Raw genomic sequence first — 22894 nt, forward strand, 5'->3', positions numbered from 1 at the left:
CTTCTTCTTATATATAAAAGTGCTGCTATCTGTGGCTGGAGCAGCCTCCAATAAGGTCTTGCTCCCCTTGTGGCTATGTATAGTATTTACGGCTTATATGTTTGGTCCTGCATCATTTTGGTCTATGTGTGGGTAGCTTAGATTCTTAAAATACGTAACAATCCCTCCTTGGTCATCTTAGATGACCATACAATAATATTTTAAATCATAAACACCATTTACCACACCGAAAACATAGTCAAATTAGGATCAATCATCAACACCATCAACCGTGTGGAAAACTCTTGAATAGAGGAAAAAACCACAACGCGCTCATAATACTGAGACGGCATTCACCTTGTGGGTCTCATTGGGAATACAGGTCATTATTTAACAATACAACAATGAACATAAATCTTGTTATCATACAATCACATGGCCAAACAGCACACAAACAAAACTATTCATAGAAATCCTGAGCTAATACTTTTGGTCATGTGCTACAAGGTCATACAATTTTCATCATGTGCAAAAGTAAAGTAAAAATTGGTAGTCATAATACAATTTTAAAAAATGCAAGATTATTGATAGCCTAGCATGGATTCGGGTGGTTCAGGTGATCTTCATGGATTGGTTCGCACGTGGGTGGTTTTGGGCGTTGTTGTTATCGTAGCCATTGTTTCTTCTGTCGCCGTCGGGCCTGTAATTCATGAACCCAAGACTCGTCCCTCCTTGTCAAGGGCTCAACTCAGAGAGGTTACTCCTACATCATGGGAGCCTCCAAACAGGTTCTCCGTCGTCGTCGTGTCAGTAACAGGTGGCCTGTAAAACAACCGTCTCAAGGAAGATCAACAGTACCATTATCAATGCAGCGATTCAGAAATAACGGGTTGCACTCGCAACCAAACAATACTATATAATAACAAACACAACTCGTCTTGGTGGTTGTTTTAAAATTTGTTATTTAAGTAAATCCGGGATATTGATTATCTTATATACAGGCGATTCTACTAGAATAGTATAGGTGTTGACTATTCTAGATATTACAGCTGGATAGGGTCGGGCCCCTCAGGTAATGTAAGCCTGAATGGCACTTGGCACTTCTGTAGCGCCCACTGCTGTGGTGATCAGCAGATGCAGTAGCCATCGTGCGCAGGGAATACAACGGCAGCCGGTGACAATTAACACGGCCTCTGCATTTATTCCCGCGACGGGCACTTACTGGATTCTGCCTTTCCACCTCCCAAACATATTCTCCATCCATCCTGTGAAAGGGTCATTAATGCCGGAGTTCTCTGCCAATTCTAACCTGAGGGATTGTAATTATGCCAGCGCCCTGGTCACCAACCCATACGGAGCGTCATTTGATTTCCTCATGTGACTGTTAGTCCTTGCTCGGCGGTGGTAGTTTGTAGGCTCCGGGTGTGTCTGCATCTGGTTCTGGAACTTTTGTTTCTATTGCAGAAATACAAACTCATGTACAGCAGTTAGTTGTTCAAAAACATATTTCCATGAATTCTAATTTTAATTGTTTTACAGTATCTACTTTGATTTAATTGCACACTACATCCCTCCTTGCGCATTGCTTCAGCCATGCGCATTGAATGACAACCAAAGCTAACAACACCGTAGTGCAAACAAGTTCCTATAACCAAAAAGATGTAAAAGGGAAATAACAATGTTAAAATGTGCATGTTCAATATCACTTCTGTGTTAACCGTATCTCATAATAACAGTTACCTTCATCATACTACCTGATTGTCCTACACTAACTATGCATATTGGATGACCTAATCTTCATTTATTCTACCTATTGCTCGCATTTGATGTTGTCCACACTTTGATTCACTCCTATGTACATCGCATACCACATCAAACGTGAATACGCCTTATTCTCTGCACAACATCCTATTGCGCCACTTTCTGCATACCACATCAAACGTGAATATTGTGGCAACCCGGCCCAGGCCAATTAAGGATATTGAGAGCACCTGAGGAACAAGTGGAGAAGCAGGGCTTAAATAGCCTGCTTCTCCACTCATTCGGGGCTCTCCCAGCCCGGGAGCTCCTGCAAGGAGAGACCGGTCCTCGTGGGTGACGGGTTTCCACCCACGAAGAAGGGGGACCGCTGATTCCTCCCGAGGTTTAAGTTATTTGTGTTTGGAGAGACTTTATGTTCTGTAATAAACCTGCCTTTTTTGGCTTTCACCAACGAAATGCTGTCCTGTTTGGGAGGAGTTGGTGCGCTCAACGTGGCGGGTTGCCACAATATGTCTTAGCAAAGTGAAGTAAAGTAAAACCCAGTTTTATCTTTACTTATTTTATAGCTATACATGTCCCGGACACGTTCATTACTATTTCCAAAACAGTTTTTTTAGCTACGCAGGTCCCAGACCTAACTATACCATTACATGAACAGTATTTATTATTATAATCTAGTTTTTTGTTGGTCAACATCAAATCGATACATTAATTCAACCTTCTGACTTACTGACCCACCCGATTTCTCCCCGTGTGAGCCCGCGAATGACAACTCTCCCGGGGCCTCCCCATGAGCCCCACCGCCACCACTCCCCGTGTGAGCCCGCGATTGTACTCTCCCGGAGCCTCCCATTGAGCTCCACCGTTACCACCTCAGAACTCTGCAGGAACGATTAGTCGATTAACGCGTGGCTCGGAGGCTCCTCAAGGAGTGCAACAATCCTACGTCTTGACACCTGGTGCAGTCGACGTGTGGCTCGGGGGCTCCCAGGAAGTGCCACAATCCTACATCTGACACCTGGTGAATCTTGAGCTAGGTCAATCAAAACCGTCTAAACTAGGTAGAATAAAGAGTCATCCAAACTTACAACAATTAGGCACATCTTGGTATTAAATATATGGTGATATTCTATAAACAAAACAAAAACTGAACCTAAAAGAAAAATTCAGAAGTTATCGGTTGAAACAAATGTTATTGTAATTGAACTACAGCAGTTGAGCTAACTCCCGCCTTGTGCACCGGTTAAAACCATGTGCATCATTTATTAATTAAACATATTATTTTAGCAGTTGAACCCCGTGTCTATTTGAACCATCCTGGTTCCCTAATCAATGTGCATGACACAACCCGTGTCTATTGCACTCCTGTTTTGATACACAAAACGCATGTTGAATAGACAGAAGGGCTTAGCAACCTGAAAAACATAATGTCTGAGTGTTAGGCATTCGTTACTGCATATACTGCTATTTCCTGAAGAGAGAGAGAGAGAATATTAAGATCAATGCACACAAACACAGGTTGCAAAGGCTAAATTTACATCCTGGTTCCAACACATGGCTAGGTGTGAGGGTTTGAGGGGGCAAGGGGAAGAAAATACAATAAGACAAGAATTTCAATTTAACCAACAATAGAGAGGCGAGTTGCCTTCTCTAAGCAATATGAATGAGGAAGGGTAGGGAAAGAGAATGTTTGCAGGGACAAAGGGTGGGGAGGGGGGGGGGGGGGGGATCTGACGATCGGACTTGGGACAAAAGGATGGGGGGGGGGGTCTGACTACCGGACCTGGAAGACTGGGACAAAGGGTGGAGCGGGGGGGTACACGTGTGTAGGGGGCCTGGAGGGTCTTTTACTTTTATAATTCATCGTCTTTAATAACAAAATACCAACAGACTTGAATGTAAAATGAAGCATGCAGTCTAGGGTGGCATTTAGCGGATCGGCAGATAAGATAGTATACACTCCGTACGTCCGCTATGATGCTACTGCTTGGAACACAGACCGTGCCGGCCTCAGCGGAGAAGTGAAAGGTAACTCTCGTTAACATATATTTTGGCCCGATCTATACAGAGACCGATAGTGGAGGGCTACACCTCTCAACCAGTACCAAGAATGATCGTTAACGACGAGTACTAAAAACAAGTGTGAAGAAAGGGGGAGGTTGGGCCTTCAGTGTTCCTTGCAACCGTTGATCTACACGTGTTGTTATGCTAGGCTTCTGGAGCAGCACGATCGGACGGTGGCTAAAACAAACTTACACCTACATTTTCTTATAACCAATCCTATTTCAGATTAAATCTTTAAGACAATGAGTTCTACTTACCTCAGACGTGTGTGGCCTGTTGAAGTTGTTTTAGCGTCGCGCCCGCCGGGATTCTCGGGACTTCCTTCCAAACGTCGGGGTCACCAAATTGCAGAGTTCTTCAGGGAAAGAGGGGTCGAATCCAAAGGAATAGCTTTAAAGAGACTTTATTTGTATAAAGTATTTTCGGTATGGTAAACTGATACTCTGAAGCAAAGAGAGGTTGAAGATGTATTCTAAGCACGTGCGAGAGTATTCTCCTAGCTGATCCTAGCCATAAACCCACCTATGTCTAATCGCTGCCGAGAGAGTTCTGAAGACAATCCGGATCTGTCGGCTGTTATGGTCAGAACAGCGCGGTCCGGAAGTAAGGGGGGGGGGGGAGCCGATGTGAGATAACTCTCGGGTTTCTCGCCTGGTCTGTGATGCTGCCTTCTGTGGCTAAAGTATTTATTACAGCCTTCAGTAAGGTCTTGCTCCCCTTGTGGCTATGTATGGTATTTACGGCTAATATGTTTGGTCCTGCATCATTGGGTCTATGTGTGGGTAGCTTAGATTCTTAAAATACGTAACAGAGGAAAGAAGTTTTTGCAGGGTTTAAAGGGGAAGATTTATTCTCTCATTGCCAACCTTTACTTCTGCGTAGATTAGCTTTGCCTGCCTATCCATTCAGTCTGTAATTTTTTTTTCTTTTAAAGACCGGACGAGGTGGGCCCCATACAAATCTTCGCCTTGGATCCCCAATTTGCTAAATCCGCTACTGCAATCATGGATATATAGTACATAAGAACAAATATAATGGTTGATCAAAGTTTTTTTAATGATAGCAGTTTGAAACACAGACAAACATCCCAAACAACCAGATACCTTTTGTAATTTCCATGACAAAAAGTTGATCTAAAACCTATGAAAGACAATGTAAAAGAAAGGTCAGTTTACATTTAAACAGACTATGTCATTTGTAATTATATCGTTAGTCAAAAAAAGTTTAAATGACTCAAAGACATTGAGTATTACCCAATACGCAAGGGTATTTTCAATGGTTTAGGGGGAAATTAAGGTTTCCTAACTGTAGAATAGAAGCATAATAATGACTGAAAACCAAAGAATGATGTTTGTATTGTGGTTTCATTAGAGACACTGAGTTTCATTACAACCACACTTGTCAATAGAAACGTAGGACTTTGTTTTCTTCTGGCCATCGGAACAGGTAACCTCCACCTGCTTCGTGATGGTAGAAACTTCTTGACAACAGGTACACGTGTGCACAAAGGCATTATTCTCCTCTGAATACCTTTACAGAGAAACAATTGGACAGCAGGTTTAATTCACACCAAATGGAGTTTCTATCAAACCGTTTTCATAAACTTAAGTCCATCGATAGAAAAGAATCACAGACGAATATTCCTCTGTTAAAAAGGTAATTTAATTCCTACATTGAGGAGGTTCCGCAGGATCCCTGGCAGGCTGTAATCTCCACTTGCACCGTGGATTGGCAGTCTTCAATATGAAGATAGGTGGTGTTTTTCTTCATTTTGCAACTGTAAATGGGAGTGCCTGGAAATGAAGCAGAAATAGTTTGACCAATACTGGTGAATATTCAACAGCTGGATTAATAGTATTCATTTTACAATGGATACTTCAGTTAGACTAAAGTATTTAACCTACATGTTTTGCAGCAGCCATCTTTTTCACTTCTCTCCGTTCCCTAAAACATTAATAAATGTAAAATTACGTTGTGAGATGTACGTTGTTTGCCGATGAAAAAAATATTATGTCTGTGGCTGGTGGTTTTTAAAGTGAGGGAGGAAGGACTGCGCGCTTGGTTGCCATTGGCCTGCTTGCACTGTTGGTGTATGGTGGCATAAGAATGTGAGACTCAAGTTGTTTCAGGGTGTTTTGGTGAACTACAAAATAGCAGGGAGGGAGTTATGTGAACAAAATGTATACAAAGCCACCAGTGGCATCACTGTAATTTGAGAAGGAAAGGATGCAAAGCATATTAGTCAAATCAGGCCTACTATTGATTTGTAAAAGTAAATAAAAAAATCTGGGCCTATTATTGGGCCTATTTTTGCCCTCACTGACTGAAGTTATTTAGCTATGTTTATTTTCAGTTACAATTGCTTGTAATGCTACCAGTAAGTCATGCGTACCTAGCAAAACATGTAGCACTCACAACACGGACGTTGCCATTACTTCTGATGACCTTGATTTTGGGAAGTGGTCTACCTCTTTCTGAATGAAAGGAATGGTTTTTGTAATAAGACGTTAACAATGTCCTCCGTTTCCAATGTTTCCATTGTGCATTTAGGATCTCGCTATCGCAGATTTCACTTGCTCTGCGTCTCTCAGACTGAGCACCGCGGCAATGTAGACCGGGTCTTTATCGACAGCGTTGCCAGATTGGGCAGATTTCCCGCCCAATGATAATTTTTCCAGCCTAACATGGTTAAAAGTAGCCCAATTGGGTGGGAAATCGGACCAATCTGGCAACACTGCTCAACATCCAGGGATCCTGCTTATTGGTTCATAGCGCAGACGGATAGATTTTTGCGCAAATCAGACCCCTTAAGGTCCCACCCACTCAGAGGAGGATTTTCCTCCTCTCTCCCATTGAAACCCATGTTATCCACCGGCCGCCAGTACTTTCGGGAAAATGAATGGGAGTGAACGGCGGCGGAGGGAGGACGTTCCTCCCTGAAGTAATTGTCAATAGGCGATAGGGGGTGCTAATGTCCCTTTACCCAGGGAAACGAACATTATATATTCAAAGGCAATAAAGTAGTCATATTTAAGGGCATTCATTCATTACAATAGTTGGGGCAATCTAAATTTTTTATTCTCAACAATGTTAGGGAGGGTCTTCCTCCCTCTCCTCAATGGAGAAGCCTCCACATATATATATATATATATATATATATATATATATATATATATATATATATGTGTGTGTCTGTGTGTGTGTGTGTGTTCTTGTGTGTGTGTGTGTGTGTGTGTGTGTGTGTGTGTGTGTGTAATTATTATTATCCATGAGAAAAAGTTTGACAGATGTTTTATATTGTTAAAATAGAAAGATATTACACTTCATACACTCACAGGAATGCAGTTCTCTTGGTCAAAGTCAGCACACTGAACGTTTGTCTCAATCAGGCTCAACCCCGGCTGGACACACTCATACTTGGTGCAGTTATTGCCTGGAGGTGACCAGGTTGTGGAAGGCTACGAAAAATAAAGAGCAGGAAGAATTGTGTCAATCCAATTGCTTAAGTTTAAAGATTTGAAGCATGGAGCCCTATTTTGTACGTGCTGAACTTACCGCTACGATTTGAGTTGAGTTATCTGGAAGCTCAACCACACAATTCGTCCTTTTACATGTTCCACAACATTGGTCTGCCACACTTTCATAAACTGACCCCTTTTTGATGAAAATACACAAAAAAAAAACAATTTATATTATTATAAACAAATAAATAGTTGTTATATATATATAAAATACCAATCCAAGCATCGGTGAATCAATATTTACTGATGCTGTCTCTAGCCCCATTTGTATACAGTCGTCATAGATAGGAATTGATTGTAATACACTATAGATAGTAAAGCATTTACAATAGTGATTATTTGAGTTACTGTTTCAAAAAGAGTAAAGGAGAGACAATGGATATGTGCACGTGATTCATTCATGCATTGGTTATACAAAAGATCATAAAAAAGAAATAGGATTTGTCTTATCGCTATAAAACATTCATGCTGATGTATGCATATTTATCATACAAATATTAGACTTATATTACCAGTGGACACTGAAGGTCGCAACCAGTTGTGGAGCAGGCTACGGCTTTCAGCTTGCTGGTTGGATCAATAGCGTCTAGACAGTAGCAGTGCTCACACGGGGATTTGAAGAATGCAGCGCCTGGCTGTGAAATGATGGTTATTTCTCTATTGTTTTTACTAGAAAGCAGGAGGCAGCGTCACTGACCTATATAATATATTGGACCGCATAATGCATAAATCTGATAAATGTAGCGATGTTAATAAAAAGTCACGCTCAAACAGACATAATACCATCTAACTTGCTCATGGGTGATTTACCAAGATAATTAATTGCTGACTAAGATTGCTGTTATATATGCAAAGGGACTAAATCATAGGTCTAATCTGTCTTCAATTAAAAATGAAAATTCTTACCTTGTACAATGTGTCATTGTAGACACAGTTTGGTGTGGGTACTAAAGAAATAATAATTAAAACATATTCATGTTGTCAAAAGATCTTACTTTTTGTAAATGTAATTTATGATGATGTAATAACAATGGAGAATTAGTCATGTATCATATCATGACATTTCTCAAGAAAATGAACTCATAAAACAATCTTACCACAATTATAATTGGGGCAGCATGTTTCATTGAATGAACTCATCACAGGCACAAATCCAAGCGCACAATGGAGAGTTGGCATCACACAGAGTTTCACATTACAACCTGTTGGGACGGACGTACAATACAGACAGACAGAAAGACAATTTCGATCAGGTTGATTTTGGATGAACTCATCAGTGTAAGTGAAAAGTGTAAAATGATGACTTTCAATGAGGTATCTTGGATGATACGGAAATAATGGTCCTTATGTGCGTTTAGCTTACTCATATGATCAAAACATTTGTTTTATTTACAATCGAGTACACTACTGTGTACTTATGGTGTGATCTAGATGCCTCGGACACCAGCCTTCCGAGTTGGAAGTTGGGAACTCTCCCAGCTTTCTTGCGGCATTTCACAGAGGCACGTCCCCTTTTGGTCGAGCCCCCTCGAAATTTTACCGATTCAGTTATGACGCTCTCAACAAAAATGTCTGCGCCCGTAAATAGATTTATTTTCTTTGTATTTGTACCACGTTGGTCATTTAAATGTCGATTTTAAATGTTGTCACACACCTGATTACATTGCTACTTTATTTTGGTCACCAATTTATGCATTGCACAGTCTTGCTGTGCGTGCAAGACAATGTAAAGTTGTGTTGTTTGTTCGAAAGGCTGGTGTCCGAGGCATCTAGATTTACGGCCTTCGTAGCGTATAGTTCGTCTTTGTGGTTGTGTCGTGACATTGGCTAGTTGTTCTTTATTGTTAGCTACATTAGCCTCTTTAGCAAACCAGCTCGAAAAGCAAACGCACAGCAAGACCGTGCAATGCATAAATTGGTGACCGAAATAAAGTAGCAATGTAATCAGGTGTGTGAGAACATTTAAAATCGACGATAATGACCAACGTAGTACAAATACAAAGAAAATAAATCTCTTTAGGTGCGCAGCCATTTTTGTTGAGAGAGTCATCACTGAACTCGGTATACTCTGAGAATTCCGAGGGGGCTCGACCAAGTGGGGGCGTGCCTTTGTGTCTGAGGCATCTGGATCACACCATTAATCTCTATGCATCCATAGCGGCAGGAAATAGCTTTGAATGGACCACTCACGACACTCAAACTCGTCACAGCAGTCCACACTGATCGTCACAAGCTCCTCCCCCGGCTGGTCGCAGGGCACAGGCTCTTGCACCTCACAAGTGATGTTGACACACTGAATCTCATAGGTGTCCTGAGCACAGACACACTCCTGGCAACCCGTTTGCCACTTCTCCCCAAGCTGTGGGACAGACAATTATGAATGTGCAGAGTAGAGAGACACATATAATCTCAATACCTAATAATTTCACCATTTCATCTAAATAAGGCTTTAGGATAAATCTTTTATTTAATTTTTACCTTTTTGGGTTGGCCATCGGGCCCGGAACAACCTTGGAAAACAAAAGGGAAGAAACGTCACTTATCTTGAATTAACATGAGTGAGGTTAGGTGAACTTAACATCGTTATTTCTGATAGTTCAACTTTATATTAATTTTTTCTCACAGGATTCCACACAGGCCTCAGAGTTTGTTCCATGATGGGTGGTCCCTTCGGGACAGAAGCACCCCTCTGTGGGAATATTACAACTGGGATCGACAAGACTGGGGTCTCCTTTGCATCGATCCACAAATTTCTGATTGTATCTGTGATAGAAGAAAATATATACATATTTAGCTGAAAATATGTTAATATTGCTTTCTTTATGAATATGAAATGGGCGGCATGATTGTGCTATCACTGCAATCATAATACAGTTCAATGTAATACATAATATGACATACAACCATTTTACATAAAAATACAAATAACAAATGCAAATAATTCATTTACTATTTATCGTGTAGACATTTGAACATTGGGAGTGTTAATTGCTAATTAGATTAGCGAATGTGGCCTTACCTTGAATCACATGTTGGGAAAATAGCTGGACCACATGCGTTGTAGACCTTATTGGCTGAACATGGATATTCTACCATAACAGAGGGAGTTAAAACAAATGGTTAGTTTCAATGTAATTCAGCAGAAAGGCTTCCAGTGCACACAGCGTTAATAACTTAAACAAATCCTCATACCACACATTCCACTTGTAGAAGGTCTCCAGTCTATGCAGACCATTTCTGATGCACACAATTCTGCGTACATCTCCAAACTAGAGCAGCCGCCTTCAACTGTCGTATGGCAAACATCATATTGACAGGCAAGGTAGAAAGGATTTGGGGACAATAATTTATGGCACTCCTCAAAGATGCTTAATTGAAAAAGGAAAAAAACAATAGTATTGTTATGAATTATGTTATGAACCCATTTCAAAAGGGTAAATGTTTATTTTCCAAAAAAGAATTATGCTTCAAAATATAATTTACAGTGTTTTTATTACCTGCTCTTGATAATTTCACATAACACAGATGTGCAATTGTTTGACAAAGTAGTTGACAAAGTAGGTGTAGGTGTTGGAGTGGTTAGGTTGAGGGTCGGTGGGACATTACAATACGGTTTATTATTGTCTTCTATTTCCCAATCCGCAGCCATCTCATAACACGAGGGATGAGTCTCGCCATTCCTAAGTCTGCAATCATTTGTTTGGTCATTGTCACAGGTACCTGAAAAACAAATGCAGATATTAGTGTCATTCCTTTGAAAGTTTATTTTACAATAATATTAATCAAAGGACCAGGCAGTTGTCATCTCACCGCACTGCCCCTCTGTATTGTTGTGGAAGTGAGAATAGGGCAGGTCAACGGAGAAAGACAGCCCTTTGAACCACACAATCGCCTCAATCTCTGGTATTTCCACTGTCATTTGGATAACAGTGCTTCTGATTTCAAAGTCATTGTTTGAAAAAGGTGGGAATACTTGTCTTCCATTCAGATGTACCTTGAAGACGAAAAATCCATCAATCATTTCAACACTCCATAAATCATAACAATAACAAATGTATGCATAGGGATCAGATATTTTTAATAGTTATGATAATGATCTCAACATTAATATTAGCCTTATTACCATGTTCACAGTCTTTTGGGACCTCTCCTGTGTGAGGACGATCTCGTACGTTTTGTAAAACACAGTCATTGAGTGAGTACAAGTTGCCATTCGAGTATTAGTACCACAATTTTCATTGTCGACAACTATGGTAAAATTGTGACGCGGAACAATTTCCTTCACCAAAACATATGTGCAGTTTTCCTGAAAACTGTAATATTTCCCATCAAATGTGATGTAATGAGGATCACCCCAGCCCAAGCATTCACCTTTGAAAAAGACAATGCAACGAGAATTACATCAAAAACAAAGCAAAATAAAATATACTCTTTGAGCTGCTATGATATTTTAAACTTACATTTGCAATGATATTGGAAACAACAGCCACTGTGGTCGTAAATCTTCTTTGGTTGGTAGCTGTTTACACACACAGGTCTAACGGCGGGCGGACAGTCTACGTGTACACGTTCTATTTGTCCAATTTTACATGTATCAGTGTAACAGTTTTTTTCAGACCTCCAGGACTCCCCATGCTGTTAAGGAGAACATGAGACTTTAACTTCATCAATATGAACCGGGATTGGTCAACAGTAATTGTGTCTTAAATTATGTCAGGAAATGCTGTACATTTTCCATAAATGTCATTAGTTAACGTATGTTGGTGAATTAATATTCCTTCAATTTGATTTAGATTCCATGACCTTACCTTTCTGGGAGGTGTAAGAAAGTCACAGTTCTTCGGAGGAGGCGTTGTAAACGAGCTATTTTCTTCAGTGGTGCTCTGGCTGGTTGTGGTTGAAGGAGGAGGACTGGTTGTGGTTGGAGGAGGAGGAGGAGGAGGAGGAGTGGTGGAAATACATAGCGTGGCATGCTTCTCAACATGACATGTCACATTGCAGAAGGACGTGAAGCACCAACCGCTTCCATCGGTCTTATTGTAGATGTAAGTATCTAACATTAGGATATACAAACACATTGCGTTATACAAACACAACGGGATAATGACTGAGAAACCAAGAAAGATCAAAGGCTTTGCATTTAATTTAAACAATATTTCTTACCAGGAGGGAAAGATTGATTCATGTACTTGCAAAAACATGTTAGTAAACCCTGCGTACTAACAGAGAAAAAAGTTTTTGTAGATTCTGGACCTGTGACTACAGATTCTGAAGTTGTTGTGGTGGTAGGCTGTTCTGTAGTTGTTGGGGTGGTAGGCTGTTCTGTAGTTGTTGGGGTGGTAGACTGTTCTGTAGTTGTTAGGGTGGTAGACTGTTCTGTAGTTGTTGTTGTGGTGGTAGACTGTTCTGTGGTTGTTGGGATGGTAGACTGCTCTGTAGTTGTTGTTGTGGTGGTAGACTGTTCTGTAGTTGTTGGGGTGGTAGACTGTTCTGTAGTTGTTGGGGTGGTAGGCAGTATCGTAGTTGTTGTTGTGGTGGTAGACTGTTCTGTAGTTGTTGTTGGGGTGGTAGACTGTTCTGTAGTAGTTGGGGTGGTAGACTGTTCTGTAGTTGTTGGGGTGGTAGACTGTTCTGTAGTTGTTGTTGTTGTGGTGGTAGACTGTTCTGTAGTGGTTGGGGTGGTAGACTGTTCTGTAGTTGTTGTGGTGGTGGTAGACTGTTCTGTAGTTGTTGGGGTGGTAGACTGTTCTGTAGTTGTTGGGGTGGTAGACTGTTCTGTAGTTGTTGTGGTGGTGGTAGACTGTTCTGTAGTTGTTGGGGTGGTAGACTGTTCTGTAGTTGTTGGGGGGGTAGACTGTTCTGTAGTTGTTGGGGTGGTAGGCAGTATCGTAGTTGTTGTTGTGGTGGTAGACTGTTCTGTAGTTGTTGTTGGGGTGGTAGACTGTTCTGTAGTAGTTGGGGTGGTAGACTGTTCTGTAGTTGTTGTGGTGGTTGTAGACTGTTCTGTAGTTGTTGGGGTGGTAGACTGTTCTGTAGTTGTTGGGGGGGTGGTAGACTGTTCCGTAGTTGTTGGGGTGGTGGATGGTCCTTGACTGGTTCTAGTGCTGATATGTGGCTGTTCTGTTGTTGATGCTGTGGTAGACTGTTCTGTTGTTGTTGGGGTCGTAGGCTGTTCTGTTGTTGTTGTTGTGGTAGGCTGTTCTGTTGTTGTTGTAGTGGTTGACTGTTCCGTAGTTGTTGGGGTGGTTGACTGTTCCGTAGTTGTTGGGATGGTGGTTGGTCCTTGACTGGTTCTAGTGCTGATATGTAGCTGTTCTGTTGTTGATGCTGTGGTGGTAGGCTGTTCTGTTGTTGTTGGGGTGGTAGACTGTTCTGTGGTTGTTGGGGTGGTAGACTGCTCTGTAGTTGTTGTTGTGGTGGTAGACTGTTCTGTAGTTCTTGGGGTGGTAGACTGTTCTGTAGTTCCTGGGGTGGTAGGCAGTATCGTAGTTGTTTTTGTGGTGGTAGACTGTTCTGTAGTTGTTGTTGGGGTGGTAGACTGTTTTGTTGTTGTTGGGGTCGTAGGCTGTTCTGTTGTTGTTGTTATGGTGGTAGGCTTTTCTGTTGTTGTTGTTGAAGTTGTAGACTGTTCTGTAGTTGTTGGGGTGGTAGACTGTTCTGTGGTTGTTGGGGTGGTAGACTGCTCTGTAGTTGTGGTTGTGGTGGTAGACTGTTCTGTAGTTGTTGGGGCTGTAGACTGTTCTGTAGTTCTTGGGGTGGTAGGCAGTATCGTAGTTGTTTTTGTGGTGGTAGACTGTTCTGTAGTTGTTGTTGGGGTGGTAGACTGTTCTGTAGTAGTTGGGGTGATAGACTGTTCTGTAGTTGTTGTGGTGGTGGTAGACTGTTCTGTAGTTGTTGGGGTGGTAGACTGTTCTGTAGTTGTTGGGGGGGTAGACTGTTCTGTAGTTGTTGTTGGGGTGGTAGGCTGTTCTGTAGTTGCTGTGGTGGTAGACTGTTCACATTGTTCACAACATTTAACTCGTATCTGATAATCGAGACAAGTGGGAGGTATTTGGTCCTTGCTATGGCAAACTAGACCAACTGTTGTGTCACATGTCACCCTTTGTCCTAGTGCCTCCAAAGGAATATCTTTATACTCTGACGCCCTGCATTGTATTTCTAAAGATGAATTGCATTTGCTCAAGTCTATATGTGGTATTGATTCAATGGTTTCATACTCATTGTAATCATTGTCATCAGGGTAGTGTTTACTACTCCAATCTGTCCATTTACAAACCAGGCAGCCATGAGGAGTAGTTGTCAACGATGTGGTCGTTGTTTTGACTTGAGTGGTAGACTGTTCCGTAGTTGTTAGGGTGGTTGACTGTTCCGTAGTTGTTGGGGTGGTTGACTGTTCCGTAGTTGTTGGGATGGTGGTTGGTCCTTGACTGGTTCTAGTGCTGATATGTGGCTGTGCTGTTGTTGATGCTGTGGTAGACTGTTCTGTAGTTGTTGGGGTGGTAGACTGTTCTGTGGTTGTTGGGGTGGTAGACTGCTCTGTAGTTGTTGTTGTGGTGGTAGACTGTTCTGTAGTTGTTGGGGTGGTAGACTGTTCTGTAGTTGTTGGGGTGGTAGACTGTTCTGTGGTTGTTGGGGTGGTAGGCAGTATCGTAGTTGTTTTTGTGGTGGTAGACTGTTCTGTAGTTGTTGGGGTGGTAGACTGTTCTGTGGTTGTTGGGGTGGTAGACTGCTCTGTAGTTGTTGTTGTGGTGGTAGACTGTTCTGTAGTTCTTGGGGTGGTAGACTGTTCTGTAGTTCTTGGGGTGGTAGGCAGTATTGTAGTTGTTGTTGTGGTGGTAGACTGTTCTGTAGTTGTTGTTGGGGTGGTAGACTGTTCTGTAGTAGTTGGGGTGGTAGACTGTTCTGTAGTTGTTGTGGTGGTGGTAGACTGTTCTGTAGTTGTTGGGGTGGTAGACTGTTCTGTAGTTGTTGGGGGGGTAGACTGTTCTGTAGTTGTTGTTGGGGTGGTAGACTGTTCTGTAGTTGTTGGGGTGGTAGGCTGTTCTGTAGTTGCTGTGGTGGTAGACTGTTCACATTGGTCACAACATTTAACTCGTATCTGATAATCGAGACAACTGGGAGGTATTTGGTCCTTGCTATGGCAAACTAGACCAACTGTTGTGTCACATGTCACCCTTTGTCCTAGTGCCTCCAAAGGAATATCTTTATACTCTGACGCCCTGCATTGTATTTCTAAAGATGAATTGCATTTGCTCAAGTCTATATGTGGTATTGATTCAATGGTTTCGTACTCATTGTAATCATTGTTATCAGGGTAGTGTTTACTACTCCAATCTGTCCATTTACAAACCAGGCAGCCATGAGGAGTAGTTGTCAACGATGTGGTCGTTGTTTTGACTTGAGTGGTTGACTGTTCCGTAGTTGTTGGGGTGGTTGACTGTTCCGTAGTTGTTGGGATGGTGGTTGGTCCTTGACTGGTTCTAGTGCTGATATGTGGCTGTGCTGTTGTTAATGCTGTGGTAGACTGTTCTGTAGTTGTTGGGGTGGTAGACTGTTCTGTGGTTGTTGGGGTGGTAGACTGCTCTGTAGTTGTTGTTGTGGTGGTAGACTGTTCTGTAGTTGTTGGGGTGGTAGACTGTTCTGTAGTTCTTGGGGTGGTAGGCAGTATCGTAGTTGTTTTTGTGGTGGTAGACTGTTCTGTAGTTGTTGGGGTGGTAGACTGTTCTGTGGTTGTTGGGGTGGTAGACTGCTCTGTAGTTGTTGTTGTGGTGGTAGACTGTTCTGTAGTTCTTGGGGTGGTAGACTGTTCTGTAGTTCTTGGGGTGGTAGGCAGTATCGTAGTTGTTTTTGTGGTGGTAGACTGTTCTGTAGTTGTTGGGGTGGTAGACTGTTCTGTGGTTGTTGGGGTGGTAGACTGCTCTGTAGTTGTTTTTGTGGTGGTAGACTGTTCTGTAGTTGTTGTTGGGGTGGTAGACTGTTCTGTAGTAGTTGGGGTGGTAGACCGTTCTGTAGTTGTTGTGGTGGTGGTAGACTGTTCTGTAGTTGTTGGGGTGGTAGACTGTTCTGTAGTTGTTGGGGGGGTAGACTGTTCTGTAGTTGTTGTTGGGGTGGTAGACTGTTCTGTAGTTGTTGGGGTGGTAGGCTGTTCTGTAGTTGCTGTGGTGGTAGACTGTTCACATTGGTCACAACATTTAACTCGTATCTGATAATCGAGACAAGTGGGAGGTATTTGGTCCTTGCTATGGCAAACTAGACCAACTGTTGTGTCACATGTCACCCTTTGTCCTAGTGCCTCCAAAGGAATATCTTTATACTCTGACGCCCTGCATTGTATTTCTAAAGATGAATTGCATTTGCTCAAGTCTATATGTGGTATTGATTCAATGGTTTCGTACTCATTGTAATCATTGTCATCAGGGTAGTGTTTACTACTCCAATCTGTCCATTTACAAACCAGGCAGCCATGAGGAGTAGTTGTCAACGATGTGGTCGTTGTTTTGACTTGAGTGGTAGACTGTTCCGTAGTTGTTAGGGTGGTTGACTGTTCCGTAGTTGTTGGGGTGGTTGACTGTTCCGTAGTTGTTGGGATGGTGGTTGGTCCTTGACTGGTTCTAGTGCTGATATGTGGCTGTGCTGTTGTTGATGCTGTGGTAGACTGTTCTGTAGTTGTTGGGGTGGTAGACTGTTCTGTAGTTCTTGGGGTGGTAGGCAGTATCGTAGTTGTTTTTGTGGTGGTAGACTGTTCTGTAGTTGTTGTTGGGGTGGTAGACTGTTCTGTAGTAGGTGGGGTGGTAGACCGTTCTGTAGTTGTTGTGGTGGTGGTAGACTGTTCTGTAGTTGTTGGGGTGGTAGACTGTTCTGTAGTTGTTGGGGGGGTAGACTGTTCTGTAGTTGTTGTTGGGGTGGTAGACTGTTTTGTAGTTGTTGGGGTGGTAGGCTGTTCTGTAGTTGCTGTGGTGGTAGACTGTTCACATTGGTCACAACATTTAACTCGTATCTGATAATCGAGACAACTGGGAGGTATTTGGTCCTTGCTATGGCAAACTAGACCAACTGTTGTGTCACATGTCACCCTTTGTCCTAGTGCCTCCAAAGGAATATCTTTATACTCTGACGCCCTGCATTGTATTTCTAAAGATGAATTGCATCTGCTCAAGTCTATATGTGGTATTGATTCAATGGTTTCGTACTCATTGTAATCATTGTAATCAGGGTAGTGTTTACTACTCCAATCTGTCCATTTACAAACCAGGCAGCCATGAGGAGTAGTTGTCAACGATGTGGTCGTTGTTTTGACTTGAGTGGTAGACTGTTCCGTAGTTGTTAGGGTGGTTGACTGTTCCGTAGTTGTTGGGGTGGTTGACTGTTCCGTAGTTGTTGGGATGGTGGTTGGTCCTTGACTGGTTCTAGTGCTGATATGTGGCTGTGCTGTTGTTGATGCTGTGGTAGACTGTTCTGTTGTTGTTGGGGTCGTAGGCTGTTCTGTTGTTGTTGTTGTAGTGGTAGGCTGTTCTGTAGTTGTTGGGGTGGTAGGCAGTATCATAGTTGTTGTTGTGGTGGTAGACTGTTCTGTAGTTGTTGTTGGGGTGGTAGACTGTTCTGTAGTAGTTGGGGTGGTAGACTGTTCTGTAGTTGTTGTGGTGGTGGTAGACTGTTCTGTAGTTGTTGGGGTGGTAGACTGTTCTGTAGTTGTTGGGGGGGTGGTAGACTGTTCCGTAGTTGTTGGGGTGGTGGATGGTCCTTGACTGGTTCTAGTGCTGATATGTGGCTGTTCTGTTGTTGATGCTGTGGTAGACTGTTCTGTTGTTGTTGGGGTCGTAGGCTGTTCTGTTGTTGTTGTTGTTGTGGTGGTAGGCTGTTCTGTTGTTGTTGTAGTGGTTGACTGTTCCGTAGTTGTTGGGGTGGTTGACTGTTCCGTAGTTGTTGGGGGGGTGGTAGACTGTTCCGTAGTTGTTGGGATGGTGGTTGGTCCTTGACTGGTTCTAGTGCTGATATGTAGCTGTTCTGTTGTTGATGCTGTGGTGGTAGGCTGTGCTGTTGTTGATGCTGTGGTAGACTGTTCTGTTGTTGTTGGGGTCGTAGGCTGTTCTGTTGTTGTTGTTGTAGTGGTAGGCTGTTCTGTAGTTGTTGTGGTGGAAGGGTGTTCTCTGGTTGTGGTAGGCTGTTCTGTTGTTGTTATAGTGGTAGACTGTGCTGTTGTTGTTGTGGTGGAAGACTGTTCTATTGTTGTTAGGGTGGAATATGTTGGTGGCACTGTTGTGGTGAAGGTGATCACTCCTGAAAATGAATCAGATTTTGCAACGTAAAGTACAATACAAAATGAAAATACAGTAATCTTTATCTTTTCGTTTTTTTTTACGTAAAACTCACATGCTTTTAATATTACCATGAGAAAGAACAAAATGATAAAATATATCCAATTAATTCTTACCAGACGTTGAAAAAGTAAATATTGTAGTTGTAGGTTCCTGGGTTGTAGTTGTCGGAGTAGGAGTAGTGAACGGACAAATTGTTAAGGTCCTGTTGATGTGTCCACCTTCTTCACACACAGCAGTAAAACAGGCCCCATCGCCATCATGTGTGCTGTATATTGTTGCCCCATAATGGTACTTATTCCCATTGTATATACAGATGCAAGCTGCAAAAAATATACATTTGTTTTTTACTTGCTGTTGTCAATGATGTTGTTCAATTGAAACTCATGTTGATGCATATTAATATAGCATATTAAAGTAATTCTGACCTTGCACGTCATATTTGCACGTTCTCTGTGTTGATGAGCACCGACTGAAAAAGATAGGTTATTACAGAAATAATATTAGTATTTAATTTTTTATATATTCGTTATTTATTCGCATAATTTTTAATACAGTACAATATTAAGAATACAAACATTAAGAATATATTATTCTTCCGGAATTAACCAGGCAAAGCGTGCATGACTACTGTATTCTTATTTCAAAATATATTCATATATTTGCCTTTTGAAAATTTTGGGCCCTTTTTTACTAGTCTGAAGCGCAAGTGAGACGCGCGAAACGCAAGTAGCTTTGTGGGCGGAACTCTGGGGCTCTTGCTATTATACCGGCGGATAAATGACTGTTGCGGCCTACCTAAATCTAAAATCGGTTGGTCTGAAACCCGTAGGTGTGATTTGGGCGTAACGTGCAACAAACCAATGAGAGTTCCATCTCCCATCCCCTTAGCAGCCAGCGCATTTGAACTTGCGATTGAAACGATTTATGATGACTATATGCTCTGTAAGGTGACCTTGGGTGTCTTGAAAGGCGCCTCTAAATGAAATGTATTATTATTATTATTAACTTGACGAGTTGATATTTTGACAGCGCTTTTGCAGTCTCCGATGAGACTGATGCATGACCACATGAATTTCAAACTTAAAATGGCTCAGTTTAAGGCCAAATAATAGGCCTATTTCACACATGGAATAGCGTCTTCTTCAGAAACACTGAGTCGTTATGTACATTTCGGCAAAGTGAACTTAACACATATATGATATGCAGACCTGTGGCCGCAACTGTGGGTCTATTTAATGATATGTGGCACTACATTAGCAAACATTGTTTCTTTCCAATATTGTTTACATTATCGTTATCGACTTGTGTTCATAATATGCATGCGTCCCCCAGTTAATATACATTGCTATGGACTGTATTATGCGTTACGTGTTTAGTTTGCGTGTGTTTAAACAGATGGGTGCACACACGCGCCAAGCATTAGGCCTACCAGCATTCATTCATTCTTTTAAAGACTTACTCCCTGTGAAACTTTGTTTGTGTTTTCTCACGATCAAATCAATCCTAAAAGTTATGGGTTTGTACACGATGTCTGTGTTAAGAAAATATGTGTTTGCTGTGATGTGTTTGCAGATGCATTGTTTTAAAAGTAAAACTTCTTACCGCTGTATCAGCTGTTCTTTCCCAAATAATTTAACCAACGTTATAAATTACCCTAAAACAAGATTTTGTTTTGGAAGGCTGGGATATAGCCTACTTTGCTCAAGTTTATTATTGTTATTATTATTATGATTATTATGAGGGGTCCGAGCAGCGAAGCTGCTTGGCCCTTATTGTTTCTGTAACGTTTTTGTTTTTTTCTCAAATTCTGTAAAAGTCATACTGCAGCCTAAACCGTAAGTCGAAAACACTTGAAATTTTCAGGTATGGTTACCAATAACCCCCTGTACCCATAAACCCACATTTGTGGTAATGCACCCAAAGGTGGCGCTATTGTAAAAAATCATGAACCTGGACTCAAAATCCTTTCAGAATATTCATCTCTAGGATCAGACGCATTTATAAAATGTTGCCCTAAAAATGTATACTTTCCCACAATTTCATATTAAAGCTAAACATGATAAAAAGATTCACAGGCTACAAAAATAATCAAAATTCACCAAAATCGCCACATAAAATCTTTAGACCAAGCCTCACAAAAAACGTTCAACAGAATTTGTTTTACTTAGTTCCATTTGAGAAATATTGGCCAAAGAAGTTGGAGCAGTAAACCCATTTTTCTTCTATGACCATTTTGTTATTGTATAAAAAAACAAGACTTATTATTAGGTGGGTACCAATATACCCCACTACTAATAAACCCAAATTGTGGTACTGCACCCAAAGATGGCACTATTTAAAATAAATATGAACTAGCCTTAAATCTCCTTACGAGATGGACCTGGACTCAAAATTCTTTCATCATATTAATCTCTAAAATCAGATGCATCTTTTTCACCCTGGTCTTCTGCTCTAAAAAGGTTTACTTTTCCCACAATTTCATAGAAAAGCCAAACGTCCACAGCCTCAAACCATTTTGCCTGTATGACCATTTTGTTATTGTATAACTACCATACGGCTATCATTAGGTGGATACCATTAATAGTGCAATTTTCAGATCTGTACTCTTTTAAGAAAGCCCTTAATTCTCTTGTGAAATGTGTGCTTGGAGTTTTACAGTGTTCATTCATGCAGCCCCTATGGATTTTTTTTTCCTCAATCGACATCATAATCATAATATTTAAATTAGGCTAATCGTTTGCATGTTTGTGCTGTGTAAAGCCTACTGGTGTTGATGTAAATTATTCTAGTCTATGCTATTTCTGATGACATGTTTCAAGCTAACCACTGTTATGAATGGTTTCTTCACCACATAATGGACAACAGCATATAAGGTTTTAATGATAAGTTAAAGGCTACAAACATGGCCACTTTGCCATTTCCGTTTAAGCCAAGACAGACCAAAGGTTTACCTGAGTAAATTAGAACATGTAGGCGTGGCCTAAATACCGTTCCGCCCACTTTCAATATAACTGTTTGTTTACCTATGTTCGGCAGATGCTTAATGAACCACCTCCAGAACGCAAGCCCGTTTACCTTGTGTCTCTGTTAAAACCACGTGTTGAACATTTACCACTCTCCGAGTCATACCTAGCACAAGACCACCACACCACAAAGGATCAAATTAGTTTTCCATCAGTGCTTAAGCTTATGTTGCGGTTCCGACCGCCATGGTACGTCAAAGTAGCAACACCAACTGCGCTATCCGCTCTTGCACTTAGACCAGGTATTAAGCGGTCAGTAGTGCAATTGCTTTATCGATCAGTAAGATAGCACCATGTATTATTTGCCCCGGAACACGCCTCTGCTTTTCGCCGAAATGCATCTCAGGGCGCAAGTGTAGTGGCGCGAGTTTGCTGCGGGGGAAATCTGCTTAACGCCGGGTGCAAACTAGCAATGATACATGCGTCGTGTAGAAAGTAAATTGCGCTGGGTGCAAGATAGGGCCGATAATGTGTCGGACTCATTTCCCAACCGATGGTAATTCAAATATATTACCATGTTTTACAATTCCCCTCCGAGGGCATGGTATCTCCTTCCTCATAATGTTTGTCGTTGTTGTCATAGCAACCACACTGCTGATTGGACACACACTTCATGGTCCTCTCTTCCAAGTACGGCTGATCAGGAGGGCACCTCGGATAGCAGCCTGAGAAAGTCGAACAAAAGACGTGTGTGTAAAGATGGACTACACAACTTGTTATTGACAGCGAATGTATTACTTGACAGTTGTTATGGGCCGTTGTGGCTTGGCTTACCTTCCATTGCAGGGATCTGACTGGAGCACGTAGCTGTGGGGTTCTTGCATGTCTTCAGGCATGTGTCACCGCACGGCTCGTAGTGCCACTCACATTCGCCAATGGGGTTGTAGAAATCACAGAAGAGGGCTTGACGGGTAAAGAGATGTGAAATTCAAGAGGCTTTAATTATGATGCAATTCATCCCCATCTTGGCAAGCTAAAATAGCCACATTTTGTGTTTGGGAACAGGAGGACTCACGACAAATGGAGGGAGTTCTCCATCTCACACAGGCCCCAGCCCTATTACAGGCCGCTGCATATGCTTCCACTGCTGAACAGAAACATTCACAGTCTCCTCCGGAGTTGCAAGCACACGTGTCTTTCACGCATGCGTCATAATAGTTTGTGGGATCCACCTGAGCGGGACAATAATAGTAAAGGGAGTTCATAAGTTATGGATAGTATTGTGTAA

General features: G+C 41.8%; 1 protein-coding gene across 1 annotated transcript in view; it reads right to left on the reverse strand.

Annotated features, from left to right (window-relative positions):
* Positions 1-3514: 3514 nt before the first annotated feature.
* The window catches only part of LOC130389780 (mucin-5B-like), a 30449-nt gene continuing 11069 nt past the window's right edge, over positions 3515-22894 (reverse strand). The window contains exons 25-32 of the mRNA XM_056599717.1: positions 22682-22838; positions 22441-22569; positions 22181-22331; positions 19069-19112; positions 18757-18963; positions 18433-18602; positions 9516-9684; positions 3515-3531 (exon numbers count right to left, since the gene is read on the reverse strand). Of these exons, the coding sequence (XP_056455692.1) occupies positions 3515-3531; positions 9516-9684; positions 18433-18602; positions 18757-18963; positions 19069-19112; positions 22181-22331; positions 22441-22569; positions 22682-22838 (1044 nt within the window). The remainder of the gene's footprint in view (positions 3532-9515; positions 9685-18432; positions 18603-18756; positions 18964-19068; positions 19113-22180; positions 22332-22440; positions 22570-22681; positions 22839-22894) is intronic.

The sequence above is a fragment of the Gadus chalcogrammus genome, chromosome 9 (assembly GCF_026213295.1).
Source record: "Gadus chalcogrammus isolate NIFS_2021 chromosome 9, NIFS_Gcha_1.0, whole genome shotgun sequence".
Classification (NCBI taxonomy): Eukaryota; Metazoa; Chordata; class Actinopteri; order Gadiformes; family Gadidae; genus Gadus; species Gadus chalcogrammus.